Source organism: Cyphomyrmex costatus, unplaced genomic scaffold (genome assembly GCF_001594065.2).
Source record: "Cyphomyrmex costatus isolate MS0001 unplaced genomic scaffold, Ccosl1.0 scaffold265, whole genome shotgun sequence".
In the NCBI taxonomy this organism is placed as follows: domain Eukaryota; kingdom Metazoa; phylum Arthropoda; class Insecta; order Hymenoptera; family Formicidae; genus Cyphomyrmex; species Cyphomyrmex costatus.
Window position 1 is genome coordinate 150,293 of NW_017276747.1, and position 23,314 is coordinate 173,606.

The window sequence follows — 23,314 nt, forward strand, 5'->3', positions numbered from 1 at the left end:
TTCTCATCGGTATTTAGTTTGAAACTCTCACGGTTCAAATAAGATTTGATATTGTTTTTTTAAACTATATTTTTACATTATGTAACATTTTTTCAATATATTGTAAAACAAGCTTGTAAGCAGATCTTTTTAGAAGAACAAGATAATCAATTAGTTTGAATAAATATATAGATGAATAAATAAAAAATAAAATAAAATGCCAATTTGAGCTAACACAAGTTATTGTCATTGAACAAAAAAAATGTAGAATTTAGAACCAATTTCGTTTTTGAGATGTCCGTATTTCGTTTTATAAGGTTTTACCTATTTGATATTCCATATATAAAACTAGATCTATTGATATGTACATTAGTAAAAAGTGACATTACGTCTAAAGATAAAAGAGAGGCTATGTCTAAAGATAAAAGTCAGGAATTTTTTGGTAAAGTTAATTTAGAAATGTTTTGGTAAAAAAATAACTGTTAACTGTAGAGCTTTCAGTCGGTGATAAACTTTTGTTGATATATAAAAAAGATGCTTGTGAAGGGGACTTCCAACAGATGAAACAATGACCTTCAACGGATATCTATAGAGTTTTGTGAATCTTAGGCAAACCGTAAGCTTGTGGTAAGATTGGTATACCAGTACAATTTAAATTATTATAATTATAGTTCGAAAAATATCCGTAATGCTCCCAACTTTTTAATAATGCCTTTAATTCTATAATAATTTTATTTATTGCCTTAAATTTTCATAGGTATAATTAGAGTCTGTGAATAACACAATTCCATTTTTTCTACTACTGCGCATTGCCTTCGTCCGTTCGTTTGAACATGGTTGGATTATTTTTTTAAAAAGTTTTTGTTGTTGAAAGAAGAGAGATAGAGAGAATAATGTCTAATGTTGGTTAAATGTTTAGAAACGTTTTTGATATCCTTTAATAAGGGAAATATTTTATTTCTCATTTCAATAATTTTAGGAATTTTTAGTCGCATAAAATTATATATATCTATCAAATTAATAAAAAAAAAAAATAAGGACTCGTTATTTAAAAATAAACAAAATGATGTCAAGGGCGATTGAAGAGTCAAAAAGAATTTTCGTTCAACAATATAAAACATATAATCAGTCATTTTCAATAAAATTAATTTAAACATTACTTAATACTTATAACATTACTAATTCGCCTACAAACAATTAACTATATGATAATAAAATCAAAATAAAATTAAGTATTAAAATATAAAAAATTATATATATCATTTAGTATTTTATTAAATCACTTTTAATATTTAAAAATTATATAAAACGCGTCGGTAAAAGAAACTCGTCGAAGAAATATATTTTGTATCTTCTGCGCGCCGTTCGATGGCACTATCGTGGTATTCGCCATTCGTACTTCGTATTCCATAAACGGTTTTTCGGTGTGGCGTGTTTGTGTGGTTATTTGTTATCACAATTATCTCTCTGTATACATACTTCAGTTGACTGTCATTCCTCCGCAACGCTCGACAGTCGTAGGCACATACGAAAGATACGAGAAGAAAAAAAGAATTCGGAGAAAAGTCGGTACGAGCAATCGCCACGTTTCCGTACGTATGACGGTGGTGGCATCGACACCCACGGGTGGAGCGAAGTCGCACGCGAAATGACGCGCTCGCGGCTGTCACGCTCATGAGAAGAGGCCCGACGTGTGTCATCGCGCGAACATGTCACCGCTGTTTCGGCGAGGGGATCGCGAGCAAAAAGCGACCAGCTTGAGGGTGGAGTCCGCGCCCGTATCCCAGGGACTTCAGGTACGCCGCACCCGTTGAGAGAGCCCGTTGTTGAGGTCAAGCAACTTGGGAAGGGGACTCCCCCCCGCTTCCGAGCAGCTGTCCCCCGCGAATCTCCATCCCCCGCGCATTACCGTGAGCAGTGGTAACCGTTCTCTTCTCCTACACGTGATAATTGCTAATAACGATATAACTTTCAACTTGCAGTTTCGCAGATAATACATGCAGCTGCAAAAGTCGCGGTCTACGATCCGTCGGAAATGACACGGGCCGTGAATTGACGAACGATCAATCCGCGATCTGCATACGCTGTGATAATTAGCGTATCATTTCGCACGCCTTCTCGTATCTTTTTCTTCTTCGTTTTGATAAATTTATTATGCTATCATCATGACCACAATTCCGCTGACTGATAAACAGCTTCATCAACTGGTGAGTCGAGAGATCGCACTCTATATACGTTGGATTATCACAATTATCTCATATCCTGAATGAGTTGGGAATTATGTAGACGACACTGAGTGTCCCTTTGAAAAAAGTTAACAAGAAAACATTATTTAGATGTCATCCGACAGTGACATTGAAATTATTTATCCCTTTTCATTTTTATCGTATAAATATATGATTGTTGTTTGTAGAGTATTAGCATTGGGAAAGCTGTAAACTCCACAGAAACACCGGTGAAGGAAAAACATGTTCGAAGTATCCTTTTCTTGTCTAGAATACGATAATATATATAATCAAGGAAGAATTAACGCCTATAACGGTCAAAGCTGGATCAACGTGCTAATAATAATTATGTGTGAAATTTATATATGCTACATATGTAGTCCCCCCATAATTGCGCGCTGAAACATTCAGACATATAACGCATAAATACTACAGTAGTATTATAATATCACCGATAAATACTTGATTAATTCCCAATATAAGTTGATAATTTAAAATTCGTAAATAAATTGGATCTTAATACTTTATTCTTTATATTACGAAAAATATCACAATGTTTTTTGGCGTTTCGTCCCGGCTTTCCATTACTGGACTCATCAGTAAGGCATTGTAATGGAAGCCTACCTTATACGCCTGTGTTAGATGTTAAGTCAATTTATTTACGAATTTTAAATTATCAACTTATATTGGGAATTAATCAAGTATTTATCAGTGATATTATAATACTACTGTAGTATTTATGCGTTATATGTCTGAATGTTTCAGCGCGCAATTATGGGGGGACTACATATGTAGCATATATAAATTTCACACATAATTATTATTAGCACGTTGATCCAGCTTTGACCGTTATAGGTGTTAATTCTTCCTTGTTTGTTTAACAGTATACGGTCGGTACAAAATTAGTTAATATATATAATATTTATTATTAATTTTTATCCAAGAGATACACAATCAAGAGAAAAAGATAAAAGTTCCTTATAAGCGAATAGGTGCCATTATTGGTACATATCGAGAGAAGAGTGGCTGCATCTTCTGGACGTATATGCTGAGACAGCCGCTGCAAGAGAATCAAATTGTCGCATGGAAATTTTGTCATGTTCTACACAAAGTTCTGCGCGAAGGACATTCTCGGGTTATCATTGATTCCCAGCGGTATCGCGGCAAATTGGAAGATATTGGAAAACTCTGGCAGCATCTCAGAGAAGGCTATGGTCGCCTCATACAGTTGTACACAAGACTGCTAGTAACTAAATTAGATTATCATAAACGGAACCCGCGCTTACCTGGGAATTTGCAAGTAACACCGGAAGAGCTCGAAGCAATTGGAGAAAACGATATTAATATATAGTGAGTTATATCTTTTTTACAACTTTATTAAATATGATGGCACACATATTTACATAATTTATTCTTTTAGCTTTCAGATGTCAGTTGAAATGTTCGATTATATGGACGATATCTTGAACTTACAGCATGCAGGTGCGTCGAATTAATAAACCTAATTGTATTTTAGGAACATGCTTTCAACATTATCAGCACATTTTATTCTTATTTTTTGTCTAATGAACGATAGAGATAGAATGACGTATTAATGCTGAAAGCACACTCCCAAAAAAATATGCCCTGATTTGTTTAAGAAGTAGAAGTTACAAATTATCTCGTTTGAGATATAAAAATTTGTATATAGTAGTATACTCATTGAGTTCTGTACTTGTAGTTTTTGGTTCTTTGGATTTATCACGATCCAATTCGATGACACCATGTGGCCAGTGTCGACTTGCTCCTTTAATTCCATGTATTCAGGATGCTTCGCAACTATATGATTGTTGTGTGAAAATCCTGTTTAAACTCCATGGCGCGCTTCCGGCGGATACCTTAACAGGACATCGCGATAGATTCTCGAAGCAATTTCATGAGCTGAAGAGCTTTTACAATACTATCAAGCATATGCAGTATTTTAAACATCTGATAGCAATTCCATCGTTACCTGAGGTAAAGTTTTTAATTATAATAATAATAATATCCATATCAGACCGGAGATCGACATTAAATTTAATCAAAAGAAAAACAAATCGATATATCAAGTTTAGTGAACATTGATTGGTCAAATTCAATCTTAATCTCAATATCTAATCTGATATGGGCATAAGAGAAATTGTGCATTATATCATATTTATATCATATATATTCTAGAAACCACCTAACTTTTTAATACAAGCCGAGTTGAGAACATATGTCACACCGATAGTGGTACTTCCGCCCGAAGAATCTATAGATTCTGAGACTGCCATAGAAAATCTTATTGATACATCGGATACGGGATCATTTACGGGCGATCAGTTAGATTCTGTGAATACGCGGAACGGCTCAATATCACCTGATGCTCTTGTAGAAAGGTATAATATTTTTTCTTTTTCTATATTTCTGTTTTGTTTCATTGAACACAACAAATTGAACAATAAGCAAGAAACATGGTGCATTTCATTTGATGATACAAATCGACACAAGGAAATTCTGTTTTTGTTCCTCATAGAATGTCAAGAAAGATAGACCAATGTTTGTGTCGACTTGTGTCGTTAAATGAAAAGCACAATAACTATTTTTATGTATCTATTCTTTTACAAATATGTACTCTTTCAGAGACAGCCTTATCGATCACTTGTATCAAGAAAATGTTCGTCAAAGGCAAGAAGTAAATCATTTGTTAATGGATCATCAACAAATAGTTGCGGATTTTAGAAATCGTGTTCTAGAACTGGAATCGACTCTTTCTGTTAAAGTGAGTAAACTGCTTGTGCTCACGCACTTTAACTATTCTATTCTATTTCATGAACTAATATTGTGCAAATATTCTAGAGTAATGAAATTGTAACAGAGAAACAAACTTGTCAGAAGTTAATGAAGGAGAACACAACTACATTAGCAAAAGTTCAAGAAATTGAAGGTAAAATATTATAATTTGTAATTTCTGTACGATTTTATATGATTGCATTGTTTATTGAAAATTGTGCGTACTCTTTTAAATGACTGATAATGATTTTGTTCTTGTTAAATCTTTCAAGGAAAAAATGAAGTATTAGAGGAAAAGTTTAAAAAACTCAAGGATGTTTACTCGAAACTGAGAGAAGAACATATCAGTTTAATCAGAAAGGTATGTATTTGAAATATCAGTGATAAAAGAATTATCTATTATGTCCATTATTTTATACACGACAACATTATACATGAAAGAAAGCTGAACTCGATAAAGAATTGGGAGGAATAAAGATATTACGAGAGCAATCTGAACGTCGAACGTTGAAAGCAGAAGAGCGATTACAAGAATTACTTCAAGGGCAAGCATCGACAGAACAAGAAACGCAGAGAGTAACGCAAGCACGCGAGGATTTAGAAGATGTAAGAAAGAAACTCGACGCTGTCCAAACTGAAAATTTGGTAAATTAAGATTTTAATAAATGTTTTAATATTATTAATTATTCTATCACATGTACTGACAAAAAGTTTGTTACTCGTAGGCGTTGATAGCAAAAATAGATTTTATTACGTCTGAGAAAACAACTTTAGAAGAAGATCTCCATGATTTACTGGTACAAAAAGAAGAGCTGGATTTGCGAATAATAAATTTGGAAGCCGATTCCGAACGATTTCATAATCAGATGAAAACAGACGCTAACACGGCTTTATTTGATTTATTATGTAAGTATGAATGTGTGTATTGAATAAATATTTTTGCTGAAATTAGTTTATACAGAAATATAGAAAAGAATATTTGTTTCAGTGAATGCTATATCAGAGGCGGAATCTATCTTGTATCACGCAATGCATGCGATCGATAATCCGGCCATATCAGCGTTAACTTGCACGCCCGATTATCTCGGAAGTTTATTAGAACCGACAGAAAAATCATTTAATGATTTAGAGGAGGCATACAATAATTATATGCTTGATACAACGAAGGGAAAAGTGCTAATTCGCACTGCTATACATAATGCATACCTTTTGGCTCTCTATTTGATATATGCAAAATCCACTTCGAATACATCGACAGATATTGGTATAGCTGACAGTAAGTTTTTTTATGATTGCGTGATAATGCTTTAAATATTTGAGGGCAAGATATTATTTTGAGAATGTGGAAACTATTGAAAAATGAATAACACTCTATCGGACAGTTCAAAATAAATTACAAAATATTGTGGAATGACAATTTTTTAACGCTTTCTGTAAGATCCATCGTACACTTGTAGGATTTGCCGATGAATGTAAACAGTTAGGTTCGCAAGGTTTAATTATGTTGAGTTATATCAAAGAGAAGTCCCCAATGACCGGTGTGCAAATTGTAAATGTCAAAAGTCAATTACAAAAGATTTCGTCTCTCATAAATACATTGTCAAGTACTCAGAACAACGTGGAAATTATCGGGACTTTAGTAGAAAGTGAGTTGCAGAGTATGGATAAAGCTATTGAGGAAACGGTTGCAAAAATACAGGTGCTTAATTTTAAAAGTATTTACACGATAAAAAAAATAAAAAAGCTTTAATCTTCGATTTATTTCTAATAGGATATGTTGGATAAATCCCGCGCGGCAGACTCAGGTTTGAAATTAAAAGTAAACGAACAAATCTTGGATTCCTGCACAGATCTAATGAAATGCATAAGAAAATTAGTGCAGAAGTCTCGCTTCCTGCAGAAGGAAATTGTGGAACAGGGAAAGGTATGATAAACTTATATTTTAACAATTATTTGAAAATACTAGTTATATATCTGATATATTAAATAATAGATAAATAATTAATATAAAAAATATTATAATTAGAAATCTTAATAATATTTTGTTTAGGGAACTGTTTCTGCTACTGAATTTTACAAACGTAATCATCAATGGTCTGAGGGTCTTATCTCGGCAGCAAAAGCAATTGCTATGGGTGCGAACTTTTTATTGTAAGTGCCAAATATTGAAATATAATCTTGTAATCTTTTGAAACATAGTTATATGTATATTATTATTATACATATTATTATAGAGAAGCAGCAGATAAAGTTGTATTAGGTAATGGCAAATTTGAGCAATTGGTTGTTGCTTCACAAGGCATTGCGGCATCTACTGCGCAATTGGTAGTTGCTAGTAGAGTTAAGGCTGATAGAAATAGTACTAATTTGACTGAACTCTCTAAAGCTTCGAGAGAAGTGACTCAAGCCACAGCGAACGTTGTGGCAACTGCTAAAAGCTGCAATCATCTTGTTGAGGAAAATGGTAATTTAATTTGAAAATACGTTAAATTATTATATCACATCTCGTGTACTGTTATTTAATTTTTTTAATACTCCTGTATTTAAATTTTACAGAAGATCTAGATATGTCTAATCTAAGTTTACATCAAGCTAAAAGACTCGAAATGGAGGCACAAGTGCGAATTCTAGAATTGGAACAAGCTCTAGAAACCGAGAGATTACGTCTAGCCGCACTTCGACGTTATCATTATCAACTTGACGGTGAGAATGAAGCGTAAGCTGAGCATGAATTTGAGTTTAGATTAAGGATATTCAACAAACACAAAAATCGTATGTAGATAGAGAACGATAGCAATCGTGTAAATTAGTCTCGACTTAACTAACCATAATAGAGATCGGTTTTTCGTTAGAAGCGAAATTTGTTATTCATTTAGCATTTATGTATTATTATGCATGTCTCGAAGATTCAACGATCTAATTTTTCCGTCATTATATAAATTATAAATATTTTAAATATGCTTTATTGAGAATGCTCGAATATATATATACACACACATATTGAATGATTTATATGCCGCTTTTTAATCTACTTCCAGAATCTTTTTTATATTATTTTTTTATTTAATAACGAGCATTTATAAGATAAAGTATATTTTGAAAATAAATTTAATGAGCAATGAAATTCAAAATATCTAATGTAAATTTCTATTATATTTATCATAGAGTAATTTTATAAGAGAATCGTGTTTTTTTTTCTAAACAAAATATATAGATATAAGGAGGATTGTATGTTAAGTAATCAATACTTGAAAATTTTAGAGCTACAAAGCTCTCTAAAATTTTCAGGTACTTTACCTACTTGTTAGATATACATATATGTGAGATATTTTTGTTTTAAAGTGAAAACAATTTGTGTTGCATAATAATTAATTTGAGCTAAAGCGCAAATTTCTATTATGTTTTTCCAACGATTAGTTTCATTGTCATGAAAGATTTAATATGTGAAAAGGAGAAAAACTTAACATAAAAAATCTCTCTAATGGTCTTACCAAAGTTATTATTTTATAAACACAATTTTCTCAATAAACCATCGAGAGAGAATAATCTGTGTGTTGATATTGATTTTCATATAAGTTAGTATCCTGATATATGTTACTGCATTAGCACAGTTTTTTTTTTTCATTTTTTCCATTAATAATAATAAATTATTAGATAACAGTAACGAAGAAGTAAAAAAGCTTATCTAAAGCTGAATTGTTCCGTTTTTCGATAAACTTCAGCTCTCTAACTCTCTTATTTTCTTACACTTTTACTTTTTTTACTCTTGTTTATCTTTTAGATAAATTATCACATAATTTATCTAAGGATGGAACAATCGGTCCTATATGTTATATTTATAAGCATAACTTTAATTTGTTTTATTCAGGGTTGGAAGTAACGCGTTACTTATAACACCATTACCATTTTCGTTACTTTTTTCAGTAACGATCGTTACATTTTTACAGTAACGGTAACGCGTTACTTTTTGAAATTGGTAACGAGTAACGGTAACGAGTTATTTTTTTCAAAAAGTAACGATAACAGTAATGCATTACTTTTTTGAGGTAACGCGCACAACTCTGGTTTTATTGGTGCCTGTCATCGATGCAATGACCAAAAATACAATCTAAAAATTCGCATGGAAAAATTTGTATAATTAACTGTAATGATATAATATTAATTTTATAATTATACATATAAAGCATTTATATAAAAAAAAAAATAAACCATGAAATAAAATAATAAATAAATAATATATTAACAGATCACCAAAGTTGCCTATGTGTATTACAGCGGTGTTGTTAGTGCTGAAATACAATTAATTATTTATTACATATAAAGTTCGCAGACGTTTCGATTCTAATTTGAGTCTTCTGCAATATAAATTTAGCAATAGCGAATGCGATTAACGATAGTAGTGAATGCGATCAATCGCACTATGTACAAATGTAGCTTTTACGGAACAAAATTACATTTGCGCACAATGCGATTGATCAATCTATAAATTAAAAAACTCGCCCTTAATTTATATTATATATATATATATATATATATATATGTGTGTATGTAGAAATTAATGCAATGTAAATTATGTAAATGTTTTACGCATCATCCATGTAAATAATTTATGATCGAAGTTGGAAGTTTTTGTTATATATTAGACTATAATTTCGATTATATATATACTTTTATTTGTTAACAAGATATATTCACAATTGCAAAACTTTATAAATACTGCTTTTTTCTGCATATTGTATTATCTAATTTATAATAATTAATTTACATATTTTACATTGCTTACATTATCTACATGAAGAAATTTGTGTAAACTTCATGTAAACAATATGCAAACATACCATGTAAACGTAATTTTGAAATATACGGCTCAACTTTGATAAAAATAAATAACACCAGATGTCTACATCATCGGTCAATAGGTGTATAGTATTATCGGCGGATCTTTTTAAACAAATCGCGAGTTATAAAACATGCAGTTGATAAAGACGGACTCCGCCGAACAAACAGGAAACTCCCCCCGAGTGGTCGGCAGGGCCTTCATTGTAACGCTATCAGCGGAATTGTCGGCCGCTCGCAGCATGGCGTCGGCCAAGACGTGTGTCACCCTGAAACGCGGATGAGAAGCGCGGTGTACGCTTCGTGTCTTGCACCTTTTCGAAGGCATTTTCGCGCATACAAATGTCTCGCGCATTAATGAAACTCCTCTCGTAAGGGCACGAGGAGCCAGGTGAGAGTCCAGAACGGGGGAGGGGGTAAAAAAAAGAGGAAACGCGCAGTGGTAAAACGGTGGGTACCTCACAAACGGAATCCGGGTATAGCCGTCGGCTCGATAGGCTTTTGGAATTCCGTCTGGGGACGATGCGGACTGCCACGGGACTCGCGCATTCTCCGGATATGGCGGCAAATTTCGGTTGGAACGCAGAGCGATATGCCGGGCGAGGACGGAGAGAAAGAGAGAGGGGAGACGGCGCGTTTGCACGCGCTTCGTCGCGGTACGGTTGATGATCGATGGGAGAGAAGGCGAAAAATGCGTTGTGTTCACGGCGCGTTCAAGATCACCACGTCGGTTCGCCGTGTGCACGTCGACCGCGTTTTGAAGCGCAGTGGCGACTTATCATGGCGGCGTGATTTTTTTTTTAGCTCCCAGTCCGTGTGTGTGTGTCTCTCTCTCTCTCTCTCGTTCGCTCTCTTTTCCCCCCTCCCCTGTGTGTATACGTGACGTCCCGCTCCTCGAGGAATTCACCTCGCAATAGTTAACTAACGCACGAGCTGAGACGTGGGTCTGATGTGTGTGTGTGTGTGTGTGTGAGTGTGAGTGGCAAATCCTGCAACCTCGTCCCCAGAACCTGGCCCATCGTACATCGCGATAAGCGCAACGTGTGATAAATAGCGGCCCGACGATACAACGAATAAGGCTCCTGCATTTAGTTGAAGGACCCTTTTTATGCACATATACGCACATACGTACGTACGTGACGTATGTATGCGCACGTACATTTGTTTACAAATTTTGTGCTCTACCACCGATAACTAACGGCCCTCCCGTTGCGACCGCGGCAGCATTTGGTGGACGCGATGTAGCGGCGCTCTGTTATAGATATACAGCTAAAAGATCATCTTGTGTACCTTCTAACTTTTTAAGGTATACCTCAAGATGAACAAACGGCGTAGGACGTCCTCGGTAGCGAGTCGTGGCACCGAGGACGACGGCGACGATACCCCACCCGAGCCGACGAAGAGGAGGAAAAAACTGGATCCTGTGAGTGTTTGCGCATACTTTCTTCCCGTTCTGCAATCTCTCTTAATATTTATGCATAGATTACTTATCCTGTACACATCGAATACACATTACTAATAACCTTTTACCTCGTACAGAGCGATTTGTGCCAACAACTGTATGAGATACTTCGTAATCAGAAAAAGGAAGATGGGACTCTACTGTGCGACGCGTTTATACGCGTGCCAAAACGTAGACAGGAGCCAGGATATTATGAGGTTGTTTCCAATCCTATAGACCTGTTGAAAGTACAGCAAAAGCTAAAAACTGATGAGTATCGTGATATGGATGATCTTGCTGCTGATATTCAGCTTATGGTAAACAACGCTAAAGCTTTCTATATGGTAAGTTCTTATAAATTTCGCTCAATTTATTTGTATCAATTTATTCAAACAGATGTTAAAGTATGCATAAGAAATTTTATTATTGTTCTATCAAAGTTTTCTGTCAAAAGATTTCAAAGTACAATTTGTAGAATTGCATATGTACATAAATTTATTTTCAAATATTTGAACTAAAATCTGCTTTCACCAAAAATATGTTAATTTCTCTCGTGATTTATGCTCATCAATGTAATATAAATTATACAATTTAAGCAATTGCTATCGATTGAGCATATATAGAACTTGATCCGTTCAGCCATTACTGAGATCTGATCATCTCATTCCCCCGAAACTCTCAGTTTCGCGTAAAGAAGACACGGCAGTGCCGTGGCGCTTGGCTTAGCGCCGAGACACCACCGTGTCTCCAGATATAATTATTGTGTTATTGATAGTTTTTTGCAAGGTCTGTTTTTTATAACTGAATTAGGATGTATTTACCTATGAGGAACTTAGAATAAGATATATATATGTTTGCTATAAAAAAAAAGAAACAAAGTTTTAGTACAACCTAGTATAGGAATAAGAAACAGACCTGTAGAATTAAAACCTTCTTGTCATGTATAATAATTTTTATAGCGTACATCTCCTGAATATAAAGATGCAACTGAACTGTGGGAATTATGTTTAAATACTAAAAACCGTATTATGGAAGAATATGAAGAACCAGAACCTAAAGGAAAACTCATTCTAAAAGTTGGCAGATTGGTAATATTTGATGATTTAATTGTGTTTAGTTTGTTGCACATACAATGCATACAATGTGAGATTAATCCATCAATTTCATGTTTAGGCGCGTAAAGTAACTGTGCGACAAGACGATGCAGAAGATACTTCAGAAAGTTCAACGAATCTTGACGAGGAAACTATGCAGCTATTTGAAGATTTATTTGCAGCAGTTATGACAGCAACAGATCCCACTGACAATAACAGACCTCTTCATATTATGTTTCAACTCAAACCGTCTAAAAAGGTTTGTTTTAAATTATCTCTGAATCGCTCAGTGCTTAATTCTTGGTGCTCATTTATAATCACATGAACGTATTTTATCGTAGCTTTATCCCGAGTATTATGATGTCATCGAAACACCAATTGATTTAAAGACTATTGCGAGAAAAGTTCAAGAGGGTGCATACAGCTCACTTGGCGATATGGAGAAAGATCTAATGCTAATGTGCCGTAATGCTTGTCAATTTAATGAGCCTGGTTCGCAAATTTACAAGGATGCTAAACTTTTGAAGAAGATAATTACCGCAGCCGCGAGAAGGCAAGACAGTGGATTTGGCAGCAATATTAAAATCGCTACAACTGCACCATCTACAAGAAGCAAAAGAGGCAGTCGTACCATGGCGCAATCATTAATAGCACAAACTGCATCATTACGTGACGAAGATGACGAGAGTGATGATGAGGAAGAAGAACCTGCTGAAACTGAAGAAGCTGACAATCCGCAGTGGCAATTGTTTCAAACTATTCGGACGGCTCCTAATAATCAAGGTACGATTTTCATGTTATTATTGTAAAAATAAAACACAAATTATTATTTAAATAATAACACAAGAAAGGCTATGAGCCTAACGAGTTATTATTTATTGAGCCTTATTATTTATTTTAATTTAACATTGTTATTTATTGTTTATATAATGTCATAACTACGTATTACATAGGTATAAGGATGAGCGAATATTTTTGGAAGCTTCCATCAAAGAGATTGTATCCTGATTACTACAAGACAATTAAGAATCCTATATCTTTATTACAAATACGTACAAAGATAAAGGTATATATAATAAAAAATTGTTTATTTATATTAATGTATTACATTGTTATAATATTAAAACTTAAATATTATAATTAAAATTTTCAGAAATGCGAATATGGTACTGTTAGTGAAGTAGCTGGAGATATGAATATCATGTTTGAAAATGCAAAGAAATATAACATGCACACTTCTCGACTGTACAAGGTAATTTCGTAATTAATACACATTTTACTTCAAGTTAATTGCCATTATGCATTTAATTACAAATATAATTAAAAAATATTAATGTTATAAAATAGATAATACATATAAGTGACTCCACAGTTCTTCATCGAATTCCAAAAAATATAGTAACTGAATAAAATGGAGAAATATTAATAATATTACTATGATGTACAATAATCGCAGTATAATTATTCACGCGTTTTTTTTGTTTTATTACAGTGTGCTGCTAAACTGCAAAAAATAATGCAAGAAAAAGTACAAGAACTCTTAGAATTCGATCAGGTAATATGTTATATAAATTGAACATGATGATTTAATCTTGCTGATCTGTTCAAATTTACTATACGATTATATAATTTAGGTCAATATTATATATGGCAGTGTCGCTTTTCAGAACATATAACGTTCGATTCAAAATTTTTTATATTTTAGTAGTTATGCACCCGAAAAATGGACTTTGGTAGCTCGGGATAAGAGACTCTGTAGTGTCTTTCAGTTTTTGAACATGGCCGGAAACACTATCGCGTCTCCTGATAATATATATTGTATTAATAATATATATATGAACACACAAAAAATACTAGAGTAAAAGTTAAAAAAATATTAGTAAGAAAATAAATTACATTTTGGGTTAAACAGATTCACAGAATAGACTAACAGAGTTAACGAATTTTTTGAAAGATGGATGTATAATAAATTAAATATTCGATATCTCTGTAGGACTCTGATTCGGATAGCGAATCCGAAAACAGTTCGCAGCAACCTAAATTGATTAAACGTGCTTCGAATTTATTGACACGAGGGAAATACAAAGACAATATACCATTGAAGAAGAGATTGTACGCATTAGTCAAGTGTGTCATAGAATACGTTGTAAGTAATTCCAAAACACATTACATTCGATTATTCAGTTGACGTATAGCATGTTGTATTGCATTATAGTGCGAGGATGGTCGGCAACCCATGTTAATGTTTATGGAGAAGCCTTCCAAAAAATTATATCCAGATTATTATCAAGTGATAGCAGAACCCATAGACATGCTAGCGATTGAAGCCAATATTAAAGTGGAGAAATATCAAAATGAAAACGAATTAATACAGGACTTTAAGGTACCTATCGTTTGAATTAATCAATCATGATAGCTTGCATCAGACATTTTTACGAAAGCCCTCGTTTTTTAGTTGATGTTTAATAATTGTCGCCAATATAACGAAGAAGGTTCATTGATATATGAGGATGCTAATACATTGGAGAAAGTTTTGATGGATAAGGTAAAGGAATTAGGACCTCTACCGGATACTCCTAGGTCCAAATCTTCCGCATCAACCCCAACTAGAAATGTCGGGTATGTCGTAATTCGTATAGGTATGATTCGATTCATGTTCACGACGCTCATAAGCATCATTTGGCTTTGTTTAACTTTGATAACAACAAGAAATAAATTTAAAAGCGTTGTAAGCGTGAATCGAAGTCATATTGGAGGTAATGATGCTCATTTGTTTTAGTCTTTTCTCTACTTCTCTCTTTTTCTGTCATCTATATTCAGGAGACCGAAAAAGATAGTACCACTTCATTTGCAAAAATTACGAACTCTGTACGATACTATAAAAGACTACCACGATACAAAAGGAAGGCAGTTATCTCTAATTTTCATGAAATTACCGAATAAAAATGAATATCCAGATTATTATGAGGTGATAAAGCAGCCTATACACATGGAGAAAATAGCTTCCACTTTAAAGAATAATGGATATGACAATTTGGACGAATTGGTGTCTGATTTTATATTAATGTTTGATAATGCTTGCAAGTATAACGAGCCGGACTCGCAAATATATAAGGTTTGTATTGCCAAAGTTCTTTATTCCATAAGCGTTAAATAATATAAAAGTATGTATATCTGATTTACTGAAGAATCTATCATCAAAATTTATTAATAATTAATAAGAATACTTTAAAAGATTTTTTGATGCAAAGCTAAGTAGCTTGAAATTATATTTAATTAAAATTTGATATTGTACAACTACTTCATTTTTACATTAAACTTCAGTAATTATTTTTTTTAAACATTAAAACATTTTTGGAAAATATTTAAAAATAAGATCATACTGAAAAAATTTAACATAAGATTTGATTATCCACTTTTAATGTATACAAAAGAATTAAATTTTAATTGTAATCTTTTTTCTTTAAAACATTTTTATGCCGAAAGATGTTTAAGAAAAGTTTACATTGAGTGTGAAACTTTAAAGTAAGATCCTGTTATCCATCATTAATGGACACAAAAGCATTAGGTCTGTTGATGTTGTATTTTTTGCATTTAGTATCTGCGTCTTTCTTTTCAACGTTTAAATATATATATCTGTTTCATTTTAAATTTAAAAATATTGAGGATTTCGAGCAATGCGAATAGACTATTGTCTAATTTCTTAATGACATACAATTAAAATTAAAATTATGATTTCTGACATTGAATTTCCCAAATGTTGTTAAGAAAATTAATAGCATATTAAACCTGAGATCTTTCAACAAATATTTAATTTACAAAAAATTGGTTTCTAATTTATCTTGCAATATTTTTCTCATAATTATATATTTTTTTTTTTTTTTTGAAAAAGTTAATACTGAAAATTTATCAAGTTTCTGGAAACTAAACTCAATACAGAAAAAATTGATTTGAAGCATAGTTTCCAGAAACTTGATAAATTTTAGACTAAAATTCCGATACGAAATACAGATTTCAAATCGAGAGTTAAAATATGCGGATGGATACGTCAATTGAAATTTCGCGGCAAAAGATGGAAAGTCCAATCTGTTTACGGTTGAAGTTTGGAGGTTACGTGAAAGGCTTCCTCCGCCGTCTCTTGCTTCAATCACGTCGTACAAAGCTTTTCATCGAACAATGCGCTTTAGCTTGTTTTGTGAAACGCGTGGCACGCGACTTTGTATAAATTTAAATAACTATACATAAAACTGTGTACATATAATATATTGTACATACATTTAATTTATCCGTAACGTGCACGATGTTCATGCACATTAACCTTTTTAGCAATTAGTGCATTTTTATCGTAATCTTCCAAGTCTTTCGTATGCCGTACAACATTTCTGAATTTTTCGTTGTGAATTTGATCGAGTACGCGTCAATATTTCGAGGATGTTCGCACAAAGCGAGCAAAATATGTTAAATATTAATGCCACGCAAAATCCGTTAAAAATGCGACCGTGTTTCATACGCCTATTAAGAGATAAGGAATTGGATAAGCATACAAAAAGATATAAAAAGACTGAGACAAAAGTAAACAGACACAAGAATAATTTTATTTCTGTATTTTTTTTTTCCAAATATCTGCTATATAAAATCTTTTGCTAAAGCGCGGTTACAGGTACAGATATCGCAGTGAGTAATAAGATATAACCATTTTAGGATGCCTTGATACTTCAAAGATTAGTGTTGCAAAGTAAACTGCAACTGAGCGAGGATGAAGAAAGTGTACCTGATGTGTCAGCTGCTGTTCAAGAGATACTGGCAACAATATTTACTGCGCTTTATAATCACCAGGACGAGGAAGGAAGGTGTTACTCTGATTCTATGGCAGAACTGCCAGAGCATGATATTGTTGATGGCAAAAAGTATGAATGCGCTTTGAGTGTTTCTAAATTGTCTTGGTTTTATTGTGAAAATTATTTTATTATTTATTAGATTTTTGTTCTATTATGAAACAAGTATTTCTATGTTAAAAACAGGATACGAGGGCTGTCATTAGATTTAATTAAGAGAAGATTGGATCGGGGAGTTTACAAAAGATTAGATCGATTCCAAGAAGATGTTTTCACCTGCTTGGAGAGAGCACGGAGATTGTCGCGTACAGATTCACAACCATTCGAGGATAGCGTAGAACTTCAGGCATTTTTTCTTCGTACTCGTGATGAGATGACTCGTGCAGGAGACCTGTTACATTCACCTGCGTTAAATTATACGCTTCTTGATCTGTCTGCTCAGGTAGCAGAACTTAAAAGAATAAAACAGCAACAAGAATTGAATTTACCCAACGAAGAGGAGAGTTGCGACGGAAATGAAACAAAGGTAAATTAGATTTTTCTTTATACCAAATTATATTTTTGAGTTTGAAGACTTATATATTAGCTTGATATGTAATTTAAAATGTTTATTATTGCAGGACTCTGAAACAAATACGGATACAAACAATACCGACAATGGAAGCTCTATGAGTTTTAATCAAGAAGTATACAGAGCTGGTGACTTTACTTATATCGAACCTACTGAGAGAGGCATGGAATATAGCGTGGTTCTCATAGAAAGACTTTGGACAAATGCAGATCATCAACAAATGTTGTACGGGAATTTATTTTATAGACCTAGCGAAACGTATCACGTGGCTTCGCGGAAATTTCTAGACAAGGAATTATTTAAGAGCGACGCTCACGTGGCAGTACCTCTAGCAAAAGTAGCTGGCAGATGTTGTGTTTTAAGTGTAAAGGATTATTTTCGAATGCAACCGGAAGGTTTCCTAGAAAAGGATGTCTATGTATGTGAATCGCGTTACTCCACGAAAGCTCGAGCGTTCAAAAAAATCAAAGTCTGGAATTTCGATCCCGATCATTTGACATTGGTTCCTAGAGAAAAGCCACTAGAACCAAAACGGGTAATTTCGGTGTACAAAGAACGGTTGGAAAAGCATAAAGAAGAGATCGCTGAATTGGAGGAGGGAGAAAAGTTGATGGAAAAAGAGAGACCCGTTAGTAGTAACTAAATCAATATCTTTATTTATTTGAAATATCAGCTCTCCTCTGTTTAATTATTTTGATTACTTTATTTATATCTTATCTTGCAGAATGTGATATTGTATAACCCGGAAGATACAGAGAACACATATTATGAACAGTATAGCACATGCGCGGGATCTGTGAAAACTGGTGATTTTGTTTATGTAGCGACAGATGGAGGCAGGCAACAAATTGCACAAGTCGATGCTATATGGTCAACCAAAGAGTAAGTAATAAAATTAATTTTTTATATTATTGTAATTTATATTACACTATTTATATAATATTATACGATATTATGTAATATCCTGTATTGTGTTTTTAGTGGAAAGTGTTATTTCAAAGGTCCTTGGTTATTGATGCCTACAGAAGTGCCACATACGCCTACGAAATTATTTTATAAACAAGAATTGTTTTTATCTACAGTGGATGGTACTCATCCTATTGTAGCTATTGTTGGAAAGTGTGCCGTCCTTGATTACGGAGAGTATATATGTAGTAAGTGTTAATCATTCCATTGTTTAATTAGTTTCTAAATAAATGTGTGAAATGAAATATATTAACATTATTATTAATGTATTATATAGGCAGACCGACGGAGATACCAGAGGATGATGTGTACATTTGCGAATCGCTTTATGACGAAAGTAAAAGTTTGATGAAAAAACTTAGTCAAGATGGTTTAAAGAAGTTTAATCATACGTCGGCAGTAACTGAAGACGAAGTCTACTTCTTCCGAAGGCCTATTAATCCTGCTAAAGTACGTATGATAGTTAAAACACATTGACTAACATAAATGCATTTAAACTATTCGGCAAATAATAAGATATGTTCTTAGTTCATTCTATGCGACTAACTGTGAAATTATTGCTTTGCATGGCGTGTTTGTTGTAGGTTTCGAGCGATGTGGCTCAGACGCAAAGTCAAGTCAAGTCCATTACGCCCAGCTCAGCTCAATTTGAAATGGTAATTACTAATTACGAAATCTCTTATATTTTTTATTTTTAGTAACGTACATACAATATGCAATCGCACGTTCTTTCAAGAGATCACACGCAAGCTGATATAGCAAAAGTCTAATCGCCAGTATGTCTACTAAAAAGACGCGAAAGGCGAAACATGCTTTTCTCTAAATCTAAATGAATTATTTTGCGTGTGATACAAGTATTTTTGTTATATCAACAGAATGCATTTACACGCATGTTTTCGATCTATATGCCGGCATATTCATTCTTTCTTTTGTTTTGATTATGTAACTATGTGTTAGTTTTGTGTCTCGAGCGGTTTCATCCGACAATTTCAAATCAGAGCACCTGTTGGGTTTATCGCTAGTATGTTATACGAACGCAAAGCACACCACCGAAAGATCTTGCTTCCATGTCATTCTAATCCAACTAATATAAGAATGAAGAATTTGCTTTGGAATATACATATCAACTAATCTGTTAATGCAAAATGTTTCAATTAATTAATAATTGACATGTTGCGATTATACATATATACGTTACATATCAATGTACATATATTGATGATGTCGAATTGAGAATAGAAAACGAATATTACATCAGTTGCATTACATTCAAGAAAGAGAGAGAGAGATTAAAATATACAGAATATAATGGGAGAATGTCGCGATTAATTTTCTTTGAATGGACACGAAGAAGGGATGACGTTCTTTTTATTATGTATAACTTTTACTACTGGATAAAGTCGCGAAAATATATCTCGTGTTCGGTAAGGGAATAACGAAGGTAACATAAATATAAATAAATGGTGTAGGAAGCGTCACCATTGTTACCGAAGCTGGAACCAGATGTACTAAGCATGGGGGTAGGATTAGGAGTGGGAGTGGGAGTAGGAGTTGGGGAAGACAGCATGGATGCTGGTGGTCCACCATCCGTTGGATCTACGGAAGCTCAACCGGTGCTCTCCAATACTCAGACACCTGTGTCGACTAAGAAGGTAGGCTTTACCGTGACCACTTTATTTTTATTTTTTTTCATTCTTACCAACTACTGTCACACGTCATATTTTATTTATTTTACTTTTTCTTTTTATTATTTAGAGAAATATGCCAGCATACATACCTCTTTTTCGTTCTCTGCACCGTTTGAAGACACCATTTGTCTTAACAATAGATCGACAATTTGATGTTACCTCTGTTAAAAGATGTAAAGGCAATATGCTCGTTTACATGAATTACGGTGACATTATAATTTGTGTTTTCTCTTCTGTTTAGAAAACGGCGGGTAAGAAATTAGTTACGGGCTATATTTTGTATTCGAGTAAAATGCGAACGCAGATTACACAAAACAATCCTGAATCATCCTTCGGAGAGATTAGCAGAATTGTTGGCAACGAGGTATTTATTTCTTTTTTTACTGTTGATTTTTTAGTTCATTAATAATGGAGTTTTGATGAAGGAATGTATGCGGAATAAATTTTCTCATACATGATCACATGATATCTTTGTCCAAGCATCAAATTTATTAAATTATGTAAACTTTGATCACCATTTATGTGATAAGGCAAAGATTTAAAAAACATAACTGACTATATAAAGGGATGTCATATTTTTTATACACATCGCTAAAACATTATTCAGCATACTTGATCCTTTATATCCAAGTAAATTATGTTTTATGGCTACTCCTTATTCCTATAAATATAGTAGATGTCTTGTGTGTACAAAATATAATAATGCATCTTTTGCATTTTTTTATCAGAGTAGTATATAAGCTTCTACTTTTCCATATAAACATTTTATTGTAATTTGTATCGTCTCCGCCTTGATTTATATATTACCGTCATTATACTCGAAGTATAAACATTTGTATCCAGTCTTTTGTGAAGAAAAGAGTAGCCATTGAAACAGTTTGCAAACCGCTTTTAAAATAGCGAATAATGATTTTGCCAACTGTTTGCTAACGTATTACGAGCAACGAGATGGGATTGATTATGTAAAACGTAAAATCACTTTCATTCCAGTGGAGGAAATTGCCAGCGGGGGAGAAGCAAGCATGGGAGGAACGAGCAATCAAAATGAACGAAGATGGCGGTCAGCTAAAAGGTACGACTGCAATAGTCACGAACGCCACGCAAGATGTTGTGTACGAATGTTGTTGGGACAATTGCGATTGGCAGTTTGAGGACATGACCGATTGCATCGATCACTGCATCGCGGAGCAGAACGGTCACGTACAATCGTCGTTTGCAAACGCTCCTAGCGGTGAGTACAGCCGCAGCCGCGCAGCATAACTTCGAATGATGCAAAAGACTAAATTGTACTGATATTTTATTAATGTTATAGATGTGGAGTATCAATGTCAGTGGCGTGGTTGTGGTCGAACGAAGAAATCTGTTCCGCCGTTCCCGAGTGTACAGAGACTCGCAAGACACGTTAAGGAGGTACATATTCTCAAGTCGCATGGACGCATAATACCACCTTCTGAAAGAAGCAGGTAAATATTTATCCTTTTTTTTTCATATGTTATTTTATAAAATACGCTTTTATAAACACCATGTGTTTGTGTTTTCATAGAAATTACATGCCTTCAAAAGGACCCACCGTATTGCCTCCAATGGAAACAGGTAATTATATATTATTACAAATTTTACATAAACGCGCGATACGAATAAGGGAAAAACACATTTCACGTAGAAACTTCAGCGGCCGCAACTCAGACAAGCAACTTGCCTACTGCTAAACAGCCAGAGCCGATGTTCGTCGCAGTACCACCGACACCAAGTCGCGTATTACATTCGGACGCCTATTTGAGGTTGGCTTTAAGTTAAACACTTCGTGGAAAATTATCTTTCAACATCATGCTGAATCGTATTCTTCTTTTGTTCGTAGGTACATCGAAGGTCTAAACGTAGAGAATCGTTACATATCAAATTGGGATAAACAGATGAACGCCAATCCGGATAATACGCAAATCCCTGATGTAACGAAGCTGCCCGCCGAATGGCTGGGTAACGGTGTTGGAAACCATGGGAATGTAGTAAACGCCTTGTGGACACTCAGAAATATGATGATGCGGGACGTGTTAGCCATCAATAAAACTTTATAGTTTATAAATTGTTAAGATTAATAACTTTTGAATGTGCGAAGCACATGTAACCTACACTACACAGATCCGTCGACGCTGGATGAAAGACTGACGGTATTCGATCGTTTAAACGACATTTAGAACTTTTCTCTTCTAATATTCTTAATTTTACTTTATTTAATTATCTACATTCTAAGTTTAATAATATATATCAAAGTATCTTTAGACATTTCTGAAAGTTGACTACGTTTGAAATTTATTTTAATCACTCAGGCACTATTTATATGATTAATAAGAGATTTTTTTTTTTTTTTTTTTTTTTTTTTTTTTTTTTTTTTTTTTTTTTTTTTTTTTTTTTTTTTTTTTTTTTTTTTTTTTTTTTTTTTTTTTTTTTTTTTTTTTTTTTTTTTTTGCGAATAAAATATTTACGCTTTTTTTGGTTTATATTAAATAAATTCTGTTTTAAGTACTTTATACATGTTGCATAGAACTGATGTGTGTACATAAAAAAATCATACTATATATAGAAAATCATTATGTAAATATGTCTGATTTTCATTTTTCACTTTTGAACAAAATTTTATACGTTCTGTATAGCGCAAGTAATACCTATTCTTGTATTAAGGGTATGACACGAAGCTGAAATTCTCTTCCTGTATTAGAAATTTACATAAAATGTGAAGCTGCGTATGTACATAGAAAAAACAACTTGCGAAGCATTGTATTGATAATGCAACTGATGTCGCGCTTCTTATCTCAGTGCTACTTTCATATTCTCAGAAGATGTTCAAGAGACATAGTGAGATAAATCAAATGATCTATTTGCTATTGA

At 33.5% G+C, this 23,314-nt stretch overlaps 2 protein-coding genes across 2 annotated transcripts; both read left to right on the forward strand.

Annotated features, from left to right (window-relative positions):
- The first annotated feature begins 1,966 nt into the window (after positions 1–1,966).
- Hip1 (Huntingtin interacting protein 1) lies at positions 1,967–7,984 on the forward strand. The gene is made up of 17 exons (XM_018540744.1): positions 1,967–2,186; positions 2,393–2,456; positions 3,197–3,554; positions 3,625–3,686; positions 3,925–4,199; positions 4,401–4,603; positions 4,848–4,986; positions 5,064–5,151; positions 5,270–5,358; positions 5,439–5,642; positions 5,723–5,903; positions 5,986–6,273; positions 6,455–6,696; positions 6,769–6,921; positions 7,048–7,148; positions 7,232–7,461; positions 7,554–7,984. Exons 1-17 carry the CDS (start codon positions 2,145–2,147, stop codon positions 7,715–7,717), a joined length of 2,883 nt encoding a protein of 960 aa, XP_018396246.1. The 5' UTR covers positions 1,967–2,144; the 3' UTR covers positions 7,718–7,984.
- A 2,099-nt stretch (positions 7,985–10,083) lies between these two features.
- Positions 10,084–22,753, forward strand: polybromo (protein). Its single transcript, XM_018540757.1, is given in 28 exon segments — positions 10,084–10,224; positions 11,140–11,256; positions 11,373–11,618; positions 12,234–12,362; positions 12,448–12,627; positions 12,710–13,151; positions 13,322–13,434; positions 13,522–13,620; positions 13,861–13,923; positions 14,362–14,514; positions 14,584–14,751; positions 14,824–14,987; positions 15,189–15,483; positions 17,070–17,275; positions 17,390–17,729; positions 17,824–18,402; positions 18,499–18,656; positions 18,756–18,928; positions 19,018–19,190; positions 19,325–19,396; positions 20,210–20,392; positions 20,670–20,792; positions 21,419–21,659; positions 21,741–21,891; positions 21,972–22,021; positions 22,092–22,209; positions 22,287–22,410; positions 22,413–22,753. Coding segments are annotated over 27 exon segments (4,929 nt in total). The 5' UTR covers positions 10,084–10,224; positions 11,140–11,151; the 3' UTR covers positions 22,494–22,753.
- Positions 22,754–23,314: the final 561 nt, after the last annotated feature.

Coding starts and splice junctions, on each gene's coding strand:
- Hip1 (XM_018540744.1), top strand. CDS start 2,145: ATGACCACAATTCCGCTGACTGATAAACAGCTTCATCAACTG. Junction 5,643..5,722: donor CTGTCCAAACTGAAAATTTG/GTAAATTAAGAT, acceptor TGTTACTCGTAG/GCGTTGATAGCAAAAATAGA. Junction 5,904..5,985: donor GGCTTTATTTGATTTATTAT/GTAAGTATGAAT, acceptor TATTTGTTTCAG/TGAATGCTATATCAGAGGCG.